Source organism: Grammomys surdaster, unplaced genomic scaffold (genome assembly GCF_004785775.1).
Source record: "Grammomys surdaster isolate TR1022 unplaced genomic scaffold, NIH_TR_1.0 349, whole genome shotgun sequence".
NCBI classification, from domain to species: domain Eukaryota; kingdom Metazoa; phylum Chordata; class Mammalia; order Rodentia; family Muridae; genus Grammomys; species Grammomys surdaster.
In genome coordinates, this window is record NW_021604768.1 from 212,614 (window position 1) to 230,495 (window position 17,882).

Genomic DNA, 17,882 nt, shown 5'->3' on the forward strand with positions numbered 1-17,882 from the left:
TGTTTGTCAGATTTGGCTGTCCTTACCCTCTGAGCAATCTTCCCAGGCCACACTTGATGAACATATCATGGGCATTGCTGGGGACAAGTAAAGGGTGGATGTGGAATGGAGGACAGTGGATCTTGACAGGTGAGGACACCTGGGTCTACTTCAGATTGTTCACAGCCACTAGCTATGATTTGTCTCATGCTTTTGGAGGGGTGTGATTTTTGCCAGTTGTAGAAAGTTTAGGTTTGGAATTCAGGGGTCTCTTGAGAGTGTATAAATGTGAGAGTCCCAAGAGGGCCTGTGGAAGTTGCTGTGGAAGTGCCTCCTACTGCAACTGCTGTTGCTGCTGGTGGTTCTGGCTGTTATGTTCCCTGCTTTTGTTATTGCTAGGTTGTTATTTGGTGGATTACTGGATTACTGGATTCCTGGATTCCTGGACTGCTGGATTGCTGGATTGCTAGTTGCTGGTTGCTGGCTGCTGGCTGCTGGCTGCTGGCTGCTGGCTGCTGGCTGCTGGCTGCTGGCTGCTGGCTGCTGGCTGCTGGCTGCTAGCTGCTGGCTGCTGGTTGCTGGTTGCTGGTTGCTGGTTGCTGGTTGCTGGTTGCTGGTTGCTGGTTGCTGGTTGCTGGTTGGAGATATCCTGATGATGCCAATTAGACTTGCTCCTAGCACTCAATATCCTAATCAGGAGGTGGTAGTCTAAAGAGATCTATGCCCTCTTTCTTCTATATCCTTCCTTTCTTACTTAGTGTTAAGGGGAGATAGGAAGGAATTAGGGTGGAATAAGGGTGGAGAAGGATGACAAATAACAGAACACAATAAAGTTCCCCAAAAAATATTCCTATAAGTTGGGACATTGACTGTGGAGGATACAATCCTTTGTGGACCACCACCTCACTCTTTGCAAGTCTTCAGTATCTGCCATTAAACTTAGGGGCTCTTTTGGTTTAGTGATGCAGTCTAATCTCCTCCCAGAGACAGTCCTTCCTAGTGTAATAGACACATGACATAGCCTGGATCTCAAGACAAGTGTACCTCTGCTCCTATCTCACTATATAAGGCTAGCTTCCTGTGGGTGCCAAATACTGAACCCAGAGACTGGTATCAGTTTTTCCATTCTGAATCTCAGCAAGCCCATTGGAAAACATATGTGGAAATCCCCCTATTCCATAAGGAAGGGAAACTCGATGTAGGATTGTGAAGTAGGAGCCACTGCAGCCTGGGCCAGAGCTCAGAACACTAGCCCACCCCAGGGCCTGAAGTCTTCTGGGCCCAGAGGATACAAGGCTGGGTGAGAAGTCCTATCCCTCACACCACTCCACGGTTCAGGGACCTCAGGAGGTGCAAACTGCAGAGGTCTTGCAGTTAGCTTGGTAAAGGGAGTCTCTGGGAAGGTGTGGACTCCATGTCGATGCCCTTGAAGTAGACAAAGCTACCCTGTACCTGTCCAGTGGGAGTGGTCCTGATGGGTCTGTATGAATCCTAGCCTGTAAATAAAGAGGTGACAGTTTAGTCAGCTCAGTCAGCCATTTTTGTTGCTCCATACTTTCTACCCTCTTTTCAGCCTCATCAAATGACCCTGGACTGAGAACACAGATTTTGGATATTTCCTGCCTGTTACACTGTCATCACCTAGGTACTTCCAAGTCTAGTCCATTGACCTGATCATTATTTATTATTATTTAGGAGCCATGGGATTCAAGGCTATCACTCAGCTCTATGAGCTTCCAGCACTGGACCACATATGTGTAAATAGCACAGTCTCTTCTCCACCAACCCTATGTAAACCAGTATTGGGATTACAGGAGTCATACTGAAAACTCTCTGCTGGGATCTTAAGTAAGCACAGCTGGCATCACAGACTTTTGTTTTTTAGAGGGGCTAGCCTGTGGACTTTAGTAGGGCATCAGGAGATGCACATTTCCTATACTGCCATCTCTACCAGCTCCTTCCTGACTGACACCTTCACTCCTGTAGTCTCTACCAACAAATCTTCATCAAGTAAATGTGAGCAGATTGGACATAGGTCCCCCATTCCTCACTTTGTATTCTCACCATGTACATAAAAGTGGAAAAGCAGAAGCTCACTGGTTGTAGTATTCAGCCACACAGGAAGTCTGTCCAATAGCATAATTACCTTGCAGCCCCAAGTCTGCACTGCTTTGGGACTGACCACAGAGTGTATGAACCTTGCCCCTACAGGAGCTTGGAACTGAAGGAGAGTAGGCACAGTGGGAGCAGGCGCTAAGACAGGTCAAGGTCTATTGACAGTGCTGAGTGGTGCTAACCAATGTCCAGCCAGTGAGGCAGAGCTGCCTTTCATTCCTGATCTTCCTTTAATCCCCTTGGAAGACACAGTAGAGGTTCTGAAGCCCTCTTTCCAATCCTGGAGGCACCATTTTGAGAATTATTGCAGTAAAGGGTCAATGAAAGTATTGGGGTAAAGAGGAGGGGCCAGGAAGTTACAATGTGAGAAGCCAGAGGGCTTTTCTTTGTAGATGAGTATTTAGGATGTCACAGATGCAGAGGAAGTGGAATCTGAGAAACTATGTTTTGGGGAAAGGGGAACTACGTGTGCATGCCCATCACCCTGAAAATTCCTCCCTGCTTTCAGGACTTACAATTTCCTGACTCCATGATTGGGGTCTGCACTGGCTCGTTTTATGGGTCAACTTGACACAAGTTGGAGTTATCACATAGAAAGGGGCCTCCCTTGAGGAAATGCCGCCATGAGATCCAGCTTTAAGGCTGTTAGTATATGTTTGAACCCAGTGACGTCATATTCAGGGGCCTGGTGACTCCTACATAGTTACTGAGGCAACCACTCCCAGAATTCACCTGTCTTGCTCACCTGCATCTGGGAAGTTACATGTCATCACCCACTTAAATATTTGAGACCTCCCCAACCTCACTCTCTTCCTCTTCTCTTTGCTTCTTCTGCCGTCTCCCCCACTCCTCTCTCCTGCTCCCCTCCCTATATAAACCCCTTCCCGTGGAACCAAGTCAGCCTCGTGTTGTCTGTTCAAACCGCACCAGATTCTTACAAAGACTTTTTCTCAATTAGTGATTAAGGGTGGGAGGGCCCAGCCCATTGTGAGTGCTGCCATCCAAGGCTGGTAGTCTTGGGTCCTATAAGAAAGCAAGCTGAGCAAGCCAGGGGAAGCAAGCCAGTAAGCAGCACTACACCATAGCCTGCTGGGAGCCAAGACTTTCTTCTTCCTGAGAGCAAATGTCAGTTAAGTAGGTAGCCTGAGTTAAGGAATACCTTATTGCCTTCTTCCTGAGAACAAATGTTAGTTAAGTAGATTGCCTGAGTTAAGGAAGATCTTATTGGCCTTCCTGCTTGGGAGAGAAAATTAGCAACTTGAGCCTAACAAATGTTTTATTGCCCTCTTGCTCCTGAGAAAGTGGTTTGGGCTAAGGAATGCTTGCAAAGAACTTAACAATTATTGCATGGCCCTGGACCCTCCCTGCTTGTCTTTATAAGGTGACCTGAACAATAAAGTTCAAGCACTTGATCAAACATTCAGACTTGTGCTTCTTCCTTGTGTCTCTTGTCCCATCTTTTGCCTCCCCTTCCTTAAGGTCTCATCGAATCCCCACGGGCTGGGGCATCTTGGCGCCCGATGTGTGCCCTTTGGGATAGGGTCCGATTGAACGTTGCTTCTACAGGGACATCCAGCAAGCATAGGATCCGTGCTTCTCTGGGGGGAAGAAAGTAGATCCCGTTGTGATCACCACAGAGTTACCTGTGTGCAAAATTGATCAGGTGAAGGTAAGATGAAGCAATGCAATTATGAGACAAATGTTAAGCAAACATGATTTTTTCTGAAGGGTCTCAAAGAGTCCCTCAAGGCACAAGGATTAAGGGTTAAGAAAAAGGGATCTTAATTCTTTGAAATCATTGGTGGTGTTTGTTCATGGTCTCCCCAAGAGAGAGCTATTGATGAGAAAATGCTAAGATGAAAAGTTAGACCTTGAGAATGAGAGCAAGAAAGGGCTAAGCAGTTGTCCTCTCTCAGGTGTGTTAGCAAAAGCAAAGGAAAAGCCTATTTCAGAGCCCTCCTGGGAGCAGGAGAGATTCAGAAGTCATGGCTCCTACCGGAGAGATTCTTAGTTATGCTTTCTCTGTCTATTGTCTGTCCTTGGTGCGCAAATCTGTCCACATGTGTCAATTGTCTCTCTTTGTTTCCTTGCTTGAATAATTTTTGTTCTATGTGTTTCATGTTCAAAAGAAAAATGATTAAAACAGATGGCCATCCACCCCTTGATTTAGCTTAAAACTTGCTGTAAAGGTAAACTCAGTTTACACAACAGAAGCTGATAGATAAGTTACCCTGCTCTGTGGCTGGAAGGAAGACAGATCAGTAGGAACCCTGGCAGGAGTGTTTATTTGCATAAGCTGCTCTTGGAGGGGCCAACAGGTTTTTGGCTTCCATGATAAAGAAATTGATGGCTTTTTATTTTCCTAGAAAAATTTCTCTGACAGTGTTTATTGGTTTATTGGGTTCAACAAATGACAAGGTGCTTTTCTCTTGAAATTTCAACTAGAAAATGTAAGAAAAATTTGGACAAAATATATAAGATGTGCATCTACTTCATTTTTTTTTATAAATGAACATTTTTATTATATGTATTTTGATATGTCTGAAACTTTCTATTGAAATGACTTGGTCATCAACAGTGTCGCAAACAGCATTTCTGTGAGTGAATGAGATTCTAAATTACTTAGGGTCTAATTCAAGGTAATCTGATAAGTGTCTTAGACTGGTTAGAAGTTGACCTTTATGACCATTACTAGTCAGTATCAGCATTACATAGAACTAATGAGTAAAAGTCCTTTATTTCTTGATCCTTTTAAAGCTTACCAGCTTTGGCTCAATTTCCGGCACTACCCTGTGTGTCTCCTTTGCCCCCATATTCCATTATTTTATTTCCTATCATCTCTTTCTTATTGCTTTTATCTCCAAGGGAAGAAGAGGTTTTGGCTACGTAACCCACAGGCTTTATCCATGAGTTGATGACACAACTACACAAGACTATGTTCTGGTGACTAGGAACTTTGCACAATTTGCTGACAAAACAGGGTTCACTTGAGTTTCTGTAAAGCCAGGCATTCAGAAGGGGTGTGAGTCAGTCTACAGCGCGCACCACACTCATACCATGAACTATTCTAGGTCCTGGCTTGGGTCTCTCTAGGACCAGGCTTAAGGGAAAAGCAAGCAGCCTGTTCAGGGAATCATAATTTGCTGTGTGAAGAGAACAGTGCTGTTATGAAAGCAGTGTCAGAGGCACCCACTCCCAGGAACAGGAAAGACAGTTGCTTCTGGTCCATCAGCAGTGCACCCCTGGAGTCTCCTGGGAACTTGGTAATTTATGCCCTAAACAATGTTAGAACACTGTTTAGTTTTATTATCTAAGCAGTCGTAACCCAAACTAGGTAGGCTGCTGCATTGCTGGATTTCTGATGTCTCTTGGTAACAAAGCAAAGCACCGATGGCTTTATTCAGGGACACTGTCAACGCCTGGAAGCCTTTCTGATTTCCCAATTGCTGTGATGATTAACATCAGGTTACTAGACTCAATGTGGCTGGCGCTGGGCTGGAGAAATCACTCAGGTAAGCTGAGGCTACTCCTTCTGTTTCTCCATCTGCTGAGCTGTTACCATGAAGACATATTGACAAGGGCTCAAGGAAAACACAGAATATTTTATCAGTAAGATTATGCTGCCCCAGAGACAGATGTTAGAAAGCTGTAATATTTAAAAATAAAGAGATAATCATATGCTTGAGGGAAAGAATAAAACCATTTCACAAGTAAGGGAGAAAATTAAAAAGAAAAAAAAAGGAAAATGGAAAGACTGAAGACTAGGTTGACACACAAAATGGCAAATCCTTCTACTGAGAAAAAAGAAAGTTGTATGTCTGCCTCAGGCAGGCCGTTACCCTTAGACAGCTAGTCTCCACACACTGGGGCCGATTTTTAAGAAGTACTTAGCAGGGCTGATGATGGATTACAGGACAGATTCATCTCTTGTCATCAGCTGCTTAATGTCAAGGCTTAGATGTAAATCCATATACTCCAGTTTTCATAAAAATGTAAACATGAACATGTTGGACATTTTGGTAATTAATGTTCAGAGAATATGAAAGCATTACTCTGTTCTAAGTCCATCTATTTGTGACTTTTCTGGGAAAGTCAAAGCCCTTTGCCTTCAGTTACTTTTACTGAGACACTCAACAGGGATTACAATTGAAGGTTACATAAATATTTACAATTGACAGGTAGTTGTCATATATTAAGTCAATACTGAACATATCTATCTCCTTTTTGCCATTTGACACTTTAACATTGCTTTGCAAATAAATTTTGAGTTCAAACAGGAGCAAAGAAGAAACTTTGGCTCTGATTTCACCAAGGGTTGGTTTGAAATCCCTGCACTGCTTCCGATTTCTTATCTGTAAAACAGAGATAATAATGCCCACCTCTCAGGGCCACATGTTAGTAAATGCCATAGCACTGCATGTGAACACTGCAGTCCTCAATAAGTGACAAGTGACATCATTACAGAAGAAAGCAAACACAAAAAAAGCAACTGACGTGCACAAGCAGATGAGCGTCCAATTTAATTACTGCTCGCTCTTAAAGTGTATACATTCTGCTTGTATGGTGTAGTAGAGCCCTTCCTTATCATGTTTTCCCACTGAAAGTGGGGGAGAATACCCCTTGAATGTGGAGGACAGGACACATGGAGTTCCATAAAAAGCAAGAGGAAACAGGTAAGTAGCACCAGAAGAGGAAAGGGGCAAGAGGTCTAACCTGATGGCCCCAACTACCCCCTTAGTGATGATGGAAACCCAGACAAATAATGGTAAAACCTGCAAGCTGAAACCTCCGGAGTTGCCCCTGTTTCCTAAATGTCATTTCTAAGAGACATCTGTGCAATGTATCGACAAGCCAACACAGGACCACTACAAACAGTACAGAGGCAGCACAGTGAGAGAACGCCAGGGATGTTCTGTCACAGCAGGCCTCAAGCTTCCTTGGCTTTTGCGCTGAGGTGTTCCTCCTTCCTGATCACAGTAGCTTTATGTGAAAGGTTCTGGAGAGTTGAAGACAAGAAGCCACTTGAGTCACTGGGAGATAATCCCAGAGCAGCAGAGAAGATACTGCAGAGCACACCGGTTAAGCAAGGTTTCACACAGTACATGTGGCTGAGACATGAAGACCAGCAATGCTCAGGCAATGCCCTAGGAGGTGGAATCCAAGTCCTCTGAACTGTCCTGGACATCAGTGCTGTCGCTGCCAGTGTCTTTGCCTGTGGGGTTCTCTGGCTGACAGGCCTCCTCAGCATCAGGAAGTGTGCTGCCCTGGGTCTCCTGGTTCTCCTCAGAGCCCAGAACCACGTATCTGCTCTTCTTCAGCACCAGCTGCCTTCTCAGCTCATCTGCCATCTGAGAGAGATCCCGCTTCATGGCGTAAGCATCTTCCCCATCGGCATAGTACTTGGGTTCCACTTCACTAACCTGGAAGTTGAGGGTGTTAGAATACAGGTGCAGGGCCGCCCTGTTGCTCTTCCTAACGTGCAGGGACACGTATTTGGCACCAAAGTTCTCGATCATGGCCCGAGAGGCCTGGTCCATCAGCTTCTGGGCCAGGCCAAGGCGCCGGTGCGAGCGCTTCACGGCTAGCGAGGTGATGTGTCCGTGGGGGACATCATCGGGGTCTTCCTCCATCTTGGCCAGGACATAGCCCACTATCTTGCCGTCCTCGTCCTCAGCGATGTAGGAGAGCTGGGGCCACGACAGGCCGTGGTAGAAGTAGTACTTCATCTGGTAGTTCTCCGGCAGGCAGAGCAGGTTGCAGTGCTGCATATTCATCAGGTCGTCGGGCAGGGCATTGCGGATGTTCATCCTGGCGGGCCAGAGGGCCCACACCGCGTCGTTGCCTCGGCAATGGACTTCCCATCTACTTCATTTTTGTTTCTGACTGCTTTTAAAAGTTTAAAAATGTTCTACATGTCTTAGTTATACATTATTAGCCTATAAGTTATTGGGTATGATTAAAATTTGCAACTTTTGGTAACAAAAAGCTAGATTAAAACTGATAACTCAGGGTTGGAGTCATTCAGAAACCAGATGTATAAAGGATAAGATTTAAAATGTCTTTTTAATGAGGTATTAAAAGCTGCACTATCATATATTCATATATAAGAGCTGGCAGTCAAACTTTATAAGATAAAAGTAACATACTTGGTGTTGATTTTAGAGAAAATAGATTGTTTACATTGTTAAAAATTGGTTGTTTCCCAAAGTTAGGGTTATACTCTAATATTACAAAGAAACTTAAAGATATAGTTAAACTGCCAGTATCCTATTGGCTGCAGTTGGCAGTTCAATTGAGAGCTTGAGAATTTTCACCTCACCCATGTTTATGGTTGAGAAGAGGATCGAACAGGTAGAGATGATTATAAGAGGTTTGCATTTAACATATTTGCTTATAATTTTTGAGAGCCCATGAATCAATATCATTGGAAAGTTTTGCCTCAAGGAATGGCTAATAGCCAATATATATATAAAATTGTTGCTGCTTCAATACAAAAAGTTAGGGGTGTGAATCTTTCAGTGTGTATTATTCATTGTGCGGTATTTTATTAGCTGTTCCCTCTGAAGGAGTTTAAATGCAAGCCTTTGCTCTTATACAACAAGCTTTAAAATTTTGGGGAGTGCTTGTTGCTCCAGAAAATATTCAAAGGCAATATCTTTTCAATATTTGAGACACCAGTTATATTCCTAAACAAATTGTGGCACAGAAAAAAAAAGAAGAAGAAAAGATAGTTTACTTACTTTATTTTCAAAAGCTTCTAGGAGATGCTAATTGGATAACACCTCACATTAAGCTCACAAGAGGAGGGCTTAAACCTCTACTTGATGTTCTCAAGGGGGATGCAAATCCTGATTTCCCTCAACAATTAACTGATGAAGGAGGAATAGTTTTACAGAAAGTAGAGGAAGCTCTTAGTTATCAATAGTTACATTATACAGACTGATCAGTTGTTGACTGTTTCACAGCAGTTCTTTGGCAAAAGGGATCATTAATGTAGATTCATATTTCTTTATCTCCAAAGAAAGTTTTAACACCCTGTTTTGAAGCTGTTGCTGTGTTAATACAAAATTGTAGGTCAGGATCGCAAAAGTATTTTGAGAAAGAACTTAATGAAATATTCCTTATTCCAAACAGCAATTAAATGGGTTATTAAAGAATACTGATATTTAGCCTATTACATGACCAACATTTTAGACAAATTTGATAATCATTATCCAAAAGACAAATTGTTACAATTTTCCTGTATGCATGCTTTTGTACTTCTTATAAATTTATGCATGCAGCCCATAGAAAATGTGTCTACTGTATTTACAGACAGCTCATCTAATGGGAAGACAGTATATGTAAGATCATATGTTCATTTTCTTGAGTTTTCCCCTGCTTCAGCACAAATAATTGAATTACATTTTGTAGCCACTGTTTGAAATGCTGAAAAATCAAGCTTTCAATTTGTATACTCATAGCTAGTATATAGCTCATGGTTTATAATTGCTTGAAATTGTTCCTTATTTAGATGTTGCTAATTCTCAAATTTTGCAAATACAGCTTAATTTAAGAAACATGTACTTTCCCTTAACTTTATAAGACATTTAAGAGCTCATACTAGACTGCCTGGACCTCAAGAAAATGCCACAACAAATTTAAATACCAGGCAGATTACAGGCCTTCTTTCTTCTTCTCTGTTCTTCTTGAGGCTGCAGAGGGGGAAAAACATTGGCAGGGGTTAGGACCTTGTTTTGGGAGATATTTAGAGTTGCTATATAAGAAAAGTTTACTTGTCTAAGTTACTATACCACTGTGGCTGGCCTGCTTTCTGTGATCTTCTGAGGCCAGAAACAGCAGTTTTTGCCACTTATCACCTCATCCTAAAAACAAGCAAGGATTACAGCCTTTGATCTGACTCAGCAGGAACTGCTAGGCCCTGACTTATGCCTGCTAGTCTGAGGTCACAGGAGGAGAGAACACTTAGAGAAGTTATTGTAGAGTTTGTTGCTGGGTATGAAAAGTTTCCTATGAAAGCTATCTAGGGGAAGAAATGGGGGAATCCTGAGTGGAGAAAGGGAAAACTTCTATTCTGTCTGGGGAAAAAGGAAAACTTATATCCTATATGCTACTCTAAATAGGAATAGGTAGAATATTCTGTTCTATCTCTTCATTGTATCTGCCTCTCATCTCTTTGTCCTCAGTGCTTATACATCTTTCAGAATACATGATCACATGTTGCAGGGTTCATCACAAGTTCACACCAAGGGTCAAATCATAAACATATGTTTAATAATAATAGTTTGAGACAATAATTTGGTATTTCTAGAGAGTATACAAGTCAAATTACAAAAACTTGTTCTCAGTGTCCTCAATTTTTTTTTATAATGGTGTTAATGCTTGAGGACTTATACCTAATCTATTATGACAAGTGGAAATTACTCATTTCTGATTTTGGAAAATTAAAACATGTACATGTGACTTGACACCTTTTTAGGCTTTCTAGTTACAACTGCTTTAATAGGAGAAACAACTAAAAATGTAATTAGTTATTGTCTACATTATCTTTCTATGCTTAAGATAGATGGAACTGGCTATTGCAGTCAGACATTTGAGATGTTTTGTTGACAATTTAATATTACCCATATTACTGAGATTCCTTATAATCCTAAAAGACAAGATATTGTGAAACAGATATTATGATAATTTAAAATAATATCTTTATAACTCTCTGAATGTGGGAGGAACAGCTACTGCTGCTTTTGCCCTGGTTTTACAAGGAACACTGAAAAATTGGCTTTTGAAAAATAAAAGAGAGGGAGTTATACAACAATAAGGGGTCCCCTAGAAATATTCTTCATCATGCCTTGTTTGTTCTCAATTTTCTAAACCTGGGTGCTCATGGCAAATCTGCTGCTGATCGCCTCTGGCACCCTGAGACCAATAAAAACTATGTCACAGTTATGTGGAAGGACCCTTTAACCTTTAAATGGAATGACCCAGACCCAGTTCTCATATGGAGCTGAGGATTGATATATCTGTTTGATACCAAAGAAGGCATGGCTAGATGACTGTAGAAAGATTAGTGAAACAAATAGATACTTCCACAAAGCCAGACCCAATTATAGATAAGATAAATAACAATTGACATCCAGGGAAGAGAGATCTCCCTAAGAATTCCCTTCTTTTTTCTTTCCAGGTAAAAATGAACCACCCATGGTGTTTGCTATTGGATGGTCTAATTCTGATGCCAGCCTCAGGACTTCTACTACTCAGAACTTCGAGGGGCCATTGACAAAGACATCGAACAGCTAGAGATTGGCATCACTATATGAAAAAATCCCTTGTTTCGCTGTCTGAAGTGGTCCCCCCAAGACTCAGAGAGCTCAATTTGCTTTTCCTTCAGCAAGGGACTATATGCTGCCCTCAAGGAGGAGTGCTGTTTTTATACTGATCATACCGGGGTAGTTAGAGATAGTATAGCCAAGATCAGTGAGAGATTAAAAGAAACAGCAAGTACAAGAAGAATGGCTTAAAACTGGCTCTCTGCCTCTCATTGGCTTACCACCCTTCTCCCTTCCATCCTGGGTCTTGTGGTCAGGCTCCTTCTCTTTTTGACTTTCAGCCCTTGAGCCTTTAACAGACTCACTGGCTTTATAAAACAACAAATTGACTCCTTGGCATCCAAACCTCTACAAATATATTATCACAGACTTGATCTGGCTGATAGAGACATGGCTGAGCCTTTCCTTGACATATCTCCTTTAGGAGCTGCATAGAACTCAGACCTATGCATGCTGGTTGGTTTGCATCACATGAACACAGTGTGGGTACCTGCAAGGGGTGCGTGAAAAGGTACTGCAGAGGGAGGACCCAAATTGTCCGAATCTGAGTCCCCCGTGAAGCAAACCTGATTGCATAGAGGTTGGTGTTGATTTCTTGTGTTTCAAAGCAGCTGACTAGGACCCTCAATATCCTATAAAGCCATGAGATATTTAACCCTCTCCTCCCCAAAAAGACACCGTTTCCAATGATAATGGGAGGATCAGGTCAATCTTCCCCCACTGGTCAATGCCTGCTCATTTATCAATGAGAATTGCAAATGTCCGCTTTCTCAGACCAGTCTCTTTAAAAATTGTTAGAAAGGAGGAGATGCTAGGAGCCAAGACGTTCTTCTTCCTGAGAGCAAATGTCAGTTAAGTAGATAGCCTGAGTTAAGGAATACCTTATTGCCTTCTTCCTGAGAACAAATGTCAGTTAAGTAGATTGCCTGAGATAAGGAAGACCTTATTGGCCTTCCTGATTGGGAGAGATGGTATTAATCATATATGGGATTTTACTCAAGTTAATTGTGATCCACGTTATCCTGCTAGTTGCTTAACACAGTATCAGACACACCTCAATAGTATGGTAGCACTAAATTTACAACATAGCTATATAACAGTACATGGGATTCCTCATTCCTTTCTCTCTTACATCAGCTGCATCAAGACATTTCTTACATTCATAGTACTTCTGTAGATGTTATTACCTTGTGCCAAATGGACAGATTATTTAAGAATGTATGGTCAAAACTTCACCAACTAGTTTTCCCAGCAATCCTTCTTGATTTATGGTGTTATTCTTGTTGAGGTGACATTGTGTTTTTCATAATCTGAGGGTAAATCCATGGCTGTACTGTGCCAGTGCAAACACTCAGAAGAGCTGAGGAAAACCTGTGCTGTCCTAGGCTGCAGATGCTTGTGAGACTATTAGGGGTTGGACATAAAGAACCATGGTGCGTTCTTAGCTGGCATTGAAGTCTGTCTGAGCTTGAGCCTCACGTCACTTCCTCTAGGAAATCTGGCTGGAATGGAGAGAGCTGCCTATGCTGTACATCTTGATGTATCCTAGCAGAGATTTCTGTGATTCCAAAAACTCCTACTTATATGCCTCTATCTTCAGCTCTATCATAGGCTTGAGAGCCTAGATTATTATCAGTGTTCAAACCAGCAAGGCCCTACCACTGTTTCTCAAATGCACATAATTGACTGTGAATTTGTTTTTAATAAGAACTTGCCACCAACATAAGGTACAGGATAGAGGTGGGATGAATAGGGGATGGGTACATAAAAAGTACCACATGACACCAGAGAAACACTGGAATTAAATGATATTGTAGATATAATGGGCTCATCATACACCTACAGAATATTTCATCTAAACATTTCAGAATATATATTCTTCTCGGTGGCACCTGACATTTTTTATAAAGTAGTGTGTATATTAGGACTAAAAGTAAAATTTAAGTACTGCAAGTTCAATGAAACAGAAATCATTTTGTTTATTTGATTGCAATGCAAAAAAACTGAAAAAAGTAAGAGAAACAATGGAACATATATAATCTCATAAGATTAAACAACATGCTGTTGAATCAAAATATGATTCATCAAGTCAAGAATGAAATACATAATGTGAAAACAATCTACAGATTCAATGCACAGTAAAGAATTTTCAAGATCTTTCCTCCACATATAGAAAAAATGTAATCTTAAAATTTTCATAAAGTAAAAAAGACTATGGATAGCCAATAATTCTTGAATAAAAAGAACATGGATGGAGGTATCACCACACTGAGTTTTAAGTTTTATTATAGAACCATAGTAGTCTTAACAGAGTACTAAGGCACAAAAGATACACAGGCTAATGGAATAGAATGTGGGAGCCAGAGATAAGCCTATAGCCATCTGATTGTCTTCACAAAGATACCAAAAACATAACTGAAGGGCAGCATCTTCTACAAGTTATACTAGGAAACCTGGATATCAATCAATACACAGAGTAGTGAAACTGTATTTCTACCTCTAACATTTGCAGAACACTCAACAGCAAAGGGATCACAGACCTTAACATAAAACCAGTACTGTAAATTGCCAGGAAAGGGACAGAGCATACAGGCACAGATCATGATTTTCTAAATAGGATTCAAAGAGTAGGACCTCACAATGTGCCCACACTTCCTTCAACAAGGCCACACCTACTCTAAGAAATCCACACCTCCTAATGGTAACACTTAGCATTGGTCAAGCTTATTCAAACCACCACAGACTTTACTATATAAATATGAGGCATAGAAACTTCTGGAACAAGCACCTGAAGGTCCTGAATGAGGTAATAGAGTTGCCAACCATTAAAAATGTCTACACCTATTATATCTGTTAATTAAATGTCACTAATGAATGACATTCAAAATGATTCCTCTATTTCTGTTCCATAGTTGTTTCTTATTTTTAAGAAATGACAATCAGGTCTGGGCATGTCCATTAGCATTCAAGTGGTGGAGGTTGACTTGAGCTGCCAATAGCCATTTGGTTTCTTGGTTTTGACAGAGAATATATGTATATGAAAATGTCACGACCACCCCATACTCACAGAGATGCACCAAGGAACATTTTATCTTGGAAAGTCATCAATTAACATCCTTTGAGTGTTGTTCAATAAATGACAGATAAATTTCTGCAAGATGGGATGCCAGAGTCCAGCCTTTAATAAAAACACCAGGATATGCAGAAAATGAAGGTGCTGGTTTCTTGGGCTAGAGATTGAAGCAATGGGGTATCTCTCAGCCCCACAGCTCATGAATTCCCTGGTCACATAATAGTTTAGAATAGAGAGAATATCTGCCATGAAGGGCTGGGACTACAAACTGGACAAGAGTGCTGTGGTGGTTGAACAGGAATGGCCCCCATAGACTCATATGTTTGAGTTCTTGGCCCATAGATGGTGACACTAGTAGGAGATGTGGCCTTGTTGGAGGAAGTTTGTCACCGTAAGGGCAGGCTTAGAAGTTTCCTATGTTCAAGCTATATCCATTGTGGCGCACAGTCTCTCCTTGCTGCCTGCAAATCAAGATGGTGAACTCTCAGTTCCTTTTCCAGCATTATGTCTGCCAGCTTGCTCTCATATTTTCCTCCATGAAAAATAATGGACTAAACCTCTGAAACTGTAAGCCAGCCCAATTAAATGATTTCCTTTATAACAGTTGCCTTGTTTATTGTTTTTCTTCACACCAATAAAACCCAAACTAAGGAGTGCTGTGGTGAATGGCCCCCATAGACTCATGTGTTTGAATGCTTGGCCCATAGATAGTGGCACTAGTAGGAGATGTGGCCTTGTTGGAGGAAGTGTGTCACTGTGAGGGCAGGCTAAGACAAGTAAACTAAGACAAATAAGTGTACTGGAGGACCTACAGTGAAAGGGCAGCAGACCTTGCTGTTTGGAGGAGGCAAGAGTAGCCATGGTGGTGCCTTTCTAGAGGAAACAAAACCACCAACAAGGACCATCTTTAGTGCCAGGGTATGGTGACCCAAGACTTCTGGGGACTGGAACAATGGAAGCAAGACAAATCCTCAGATTGTACTACAGACTGTCTGATACTGGGGCCTGACACCCTCCAGAAACTGAGGCTGGGATAGTTGGTAGGTTTTCCTGATCCAGGATTTTTTTTAATGTATCCGGCAGGGTTCTTTGTGATTCTGAAGCATCTAACTACAGACTTATATTATAGAGGCTCTGAGAGCCTAGCTAGTCCCAGACACTGGAACCACGGTGTCCCCCATTAAACTTGTTGAGTAGGTAAAGGACTGTGAACTCCTGCTCTCCATAGGAGCTGGCCATGAGAGTAACGCAGGAGGGAGATGGACATTGTAGGGGGATAAGTTCTTCAGAGGAGCCAGGTTTGCAGTGCATTTCAGTGAAGCAGCTATGTTATTACAGGGAGGCGGATGTAGATGATAAACATGACTGGAATGGAGCCCCCTGTAGAGAGCCGTGGAAGGCAGAGACAGCGCTGGCAATCCGATGCTCTCACAAGTTCTATAATTTACTGCCTTTGTGTAAGGGGAAAGCGCGGGAAGTCACAGCCCATCCCGGGGCATATAGGATTTTATGGGCAATTAACCAACCAGATATGTACACCTCTCTCCAGGGGGTATTTAACCAGGACCCTCTCGGGGCTCGGGGCCTTTCTCCCAGCCGGTTTTCCACAAGCCGGCCTTCTTCCAGCGGGTCTTTCCTCTATAACATTCTAATAAAGATCTGCTGAAGAACTTTGGTGTTTTGTGTGACCTCGCTGGTGAGTGCACGCGCGCAACATTAGTGGTGCCGAGAAACCTGGGAAATTCAAAAGTACCCTGCGGAGAAAGGCCCTCCCATCCGGAGTAAAACGTCAAAGGCTGCAGCGAGAGCAGAATCAGAGAGGTATGGTTAATCCTAAATCTTTTCATATTTCCCCTAAATCACACCAGCAGTGAAAATTTTGTTATCTTAGTGCCAGCTTTCATCTTATTCCTCCTGCTGTTGTATTGCTTTCACCGGTTTGCCTGTTTAAATCTTGCTGCAGCTTGAGCAAGCTACACGTTGGTAGAATATACTTCTATTAAGGAACTTGCTGAGTCAGTTCAAAAGCATGGGTTTGATGCTAATTTTACAGCCATGAAGTTTGAGAGATTTGCCGCTATGGCAATGACTCCGAATGTTTGGCAAAATACAGTAAAAGCTGCTCTCCCCAATAAGAATTAATAGATACTGGGGCTGATGTAACAGTTATTAGAAGACAAGAGTGCCTTTAACTTGGTGTTTATTTGATCCCTCATTCAACTAAAAAGAGTTGCTTATTCAGTTAAACCAAAAACAAAGTTCAAATTTCAGATTTATGAAATTAATGAGACATTACAGCCTGTCTTGCCTACGTCAGTTACCATTCTAGTAAATACATAGAATTATTATAGATTTAAAAGATTGTCTTTATTGTTCCTTTACATCCTGGTAAAGGTGATGAGATTTAAATCCAATGTATTTATTAGTGATTCTTGACAGCCCATGAAGCAATATCATTAAAAGGCTGCCTCAAAGAATGATTAATAGTCTTATATAAGAATTTGTTGTTGCTTTAATACAGAAGTTAAACATTTAAATCTCTCAGTGTATTTTATTCATTTTGTTAACTGATATCTCTAAAAGGAGTTTTTCTGTACGCCCTTACTCTAATACAATGAGTTTTTAATATTTGAGAATTCAGTTACATCTTAAGCAGATTGTGACACAGAAAATTCCAATAAGAATGGATAATGGGGGCTGGAGAGATGGCTCAGCCGTTAAAGGCTAGGCTCACAACTAAAAATATTAAGAGTTCAATTCACAGCAGCCACGTGGTGGCTCACAACCATTTGTGGTGAGATTTAGTGCCCTCTTCTGGCTTACAGGCGTACATACAAAAATTGGTTTACCTTTGATGATTCTTAAAAATCAAGTTAACAGATATTAATTGGCTAAAACCTCATCTTAAACTTACCATAGGAGGACTTGAACCTCTGTTTGATGTTTTCAAGGGAGATGCAAATCCTAATTCCCCTCGACAGTTAACTGATGAGAGATAGATAGCTTTGTAAAGGTATAGAATAAGCTATTGGTCATTAAAAGATAAATTATATAGACCATGATACATTGTTGGCTGTTTACATTATTGCTACTCATGTGCTCACAACAGACCTTTAGCCAAAGAAACCATTAATGTGGTTTCATCCTTCTTCATGTACAAGTAAAGTTTGAACATCTTATTATGAAACTATTACGGTGTTAATACAAGATTATAAGATAGAATCCTGAAAATATTTTAGATGAAATGCTAATTCTTTATTCCAAATAGAAATTAAGTCAGTTATTGGAAAGTAATGATATTTGGCCTATTACATGACAAAGTTTTTAGGCAAAATTGATAATCATTGTCCATAAGACAAGTTGTTAACAGTTGTTCTCTATACATGCTT

At 41.4% G+C, this 17,882-nt stretch overlaps 1 protein-coding gene across 1 annotated transcript; it reads right to left on the reverse strand.

The window, feature by feature from the left end:
- Nucleotides 1-7,238: 7,238 nt before the first annotated feature.
- LOC114630992 (N-alpha-acetyltransferase 11-like) lies at nucleotides 7,239-7,901 on the reverse strand. Its single transcript, XM_028779309.1, has one exon. It carries the CDS (start codon nucleotides 7,899-7,901, stop codon nucleotides 7,239-7,241), a length of 663 nt encoding a protein of 220 aa, XP_028635142.1.
- Between the last annotated feature and the right edge of the window lie 9,981 nt (nucleotides 7,902-17,882).

Excerpts from the sequence above, each read along its gene's own strand:
- LOC114630992 (XM_028779309.1), bottom strand. The coding sequence starts at position 7,901 with ATGAACATCCGCAATGCCCTGCCCGACGACCTGATGAATATGCAGCAC.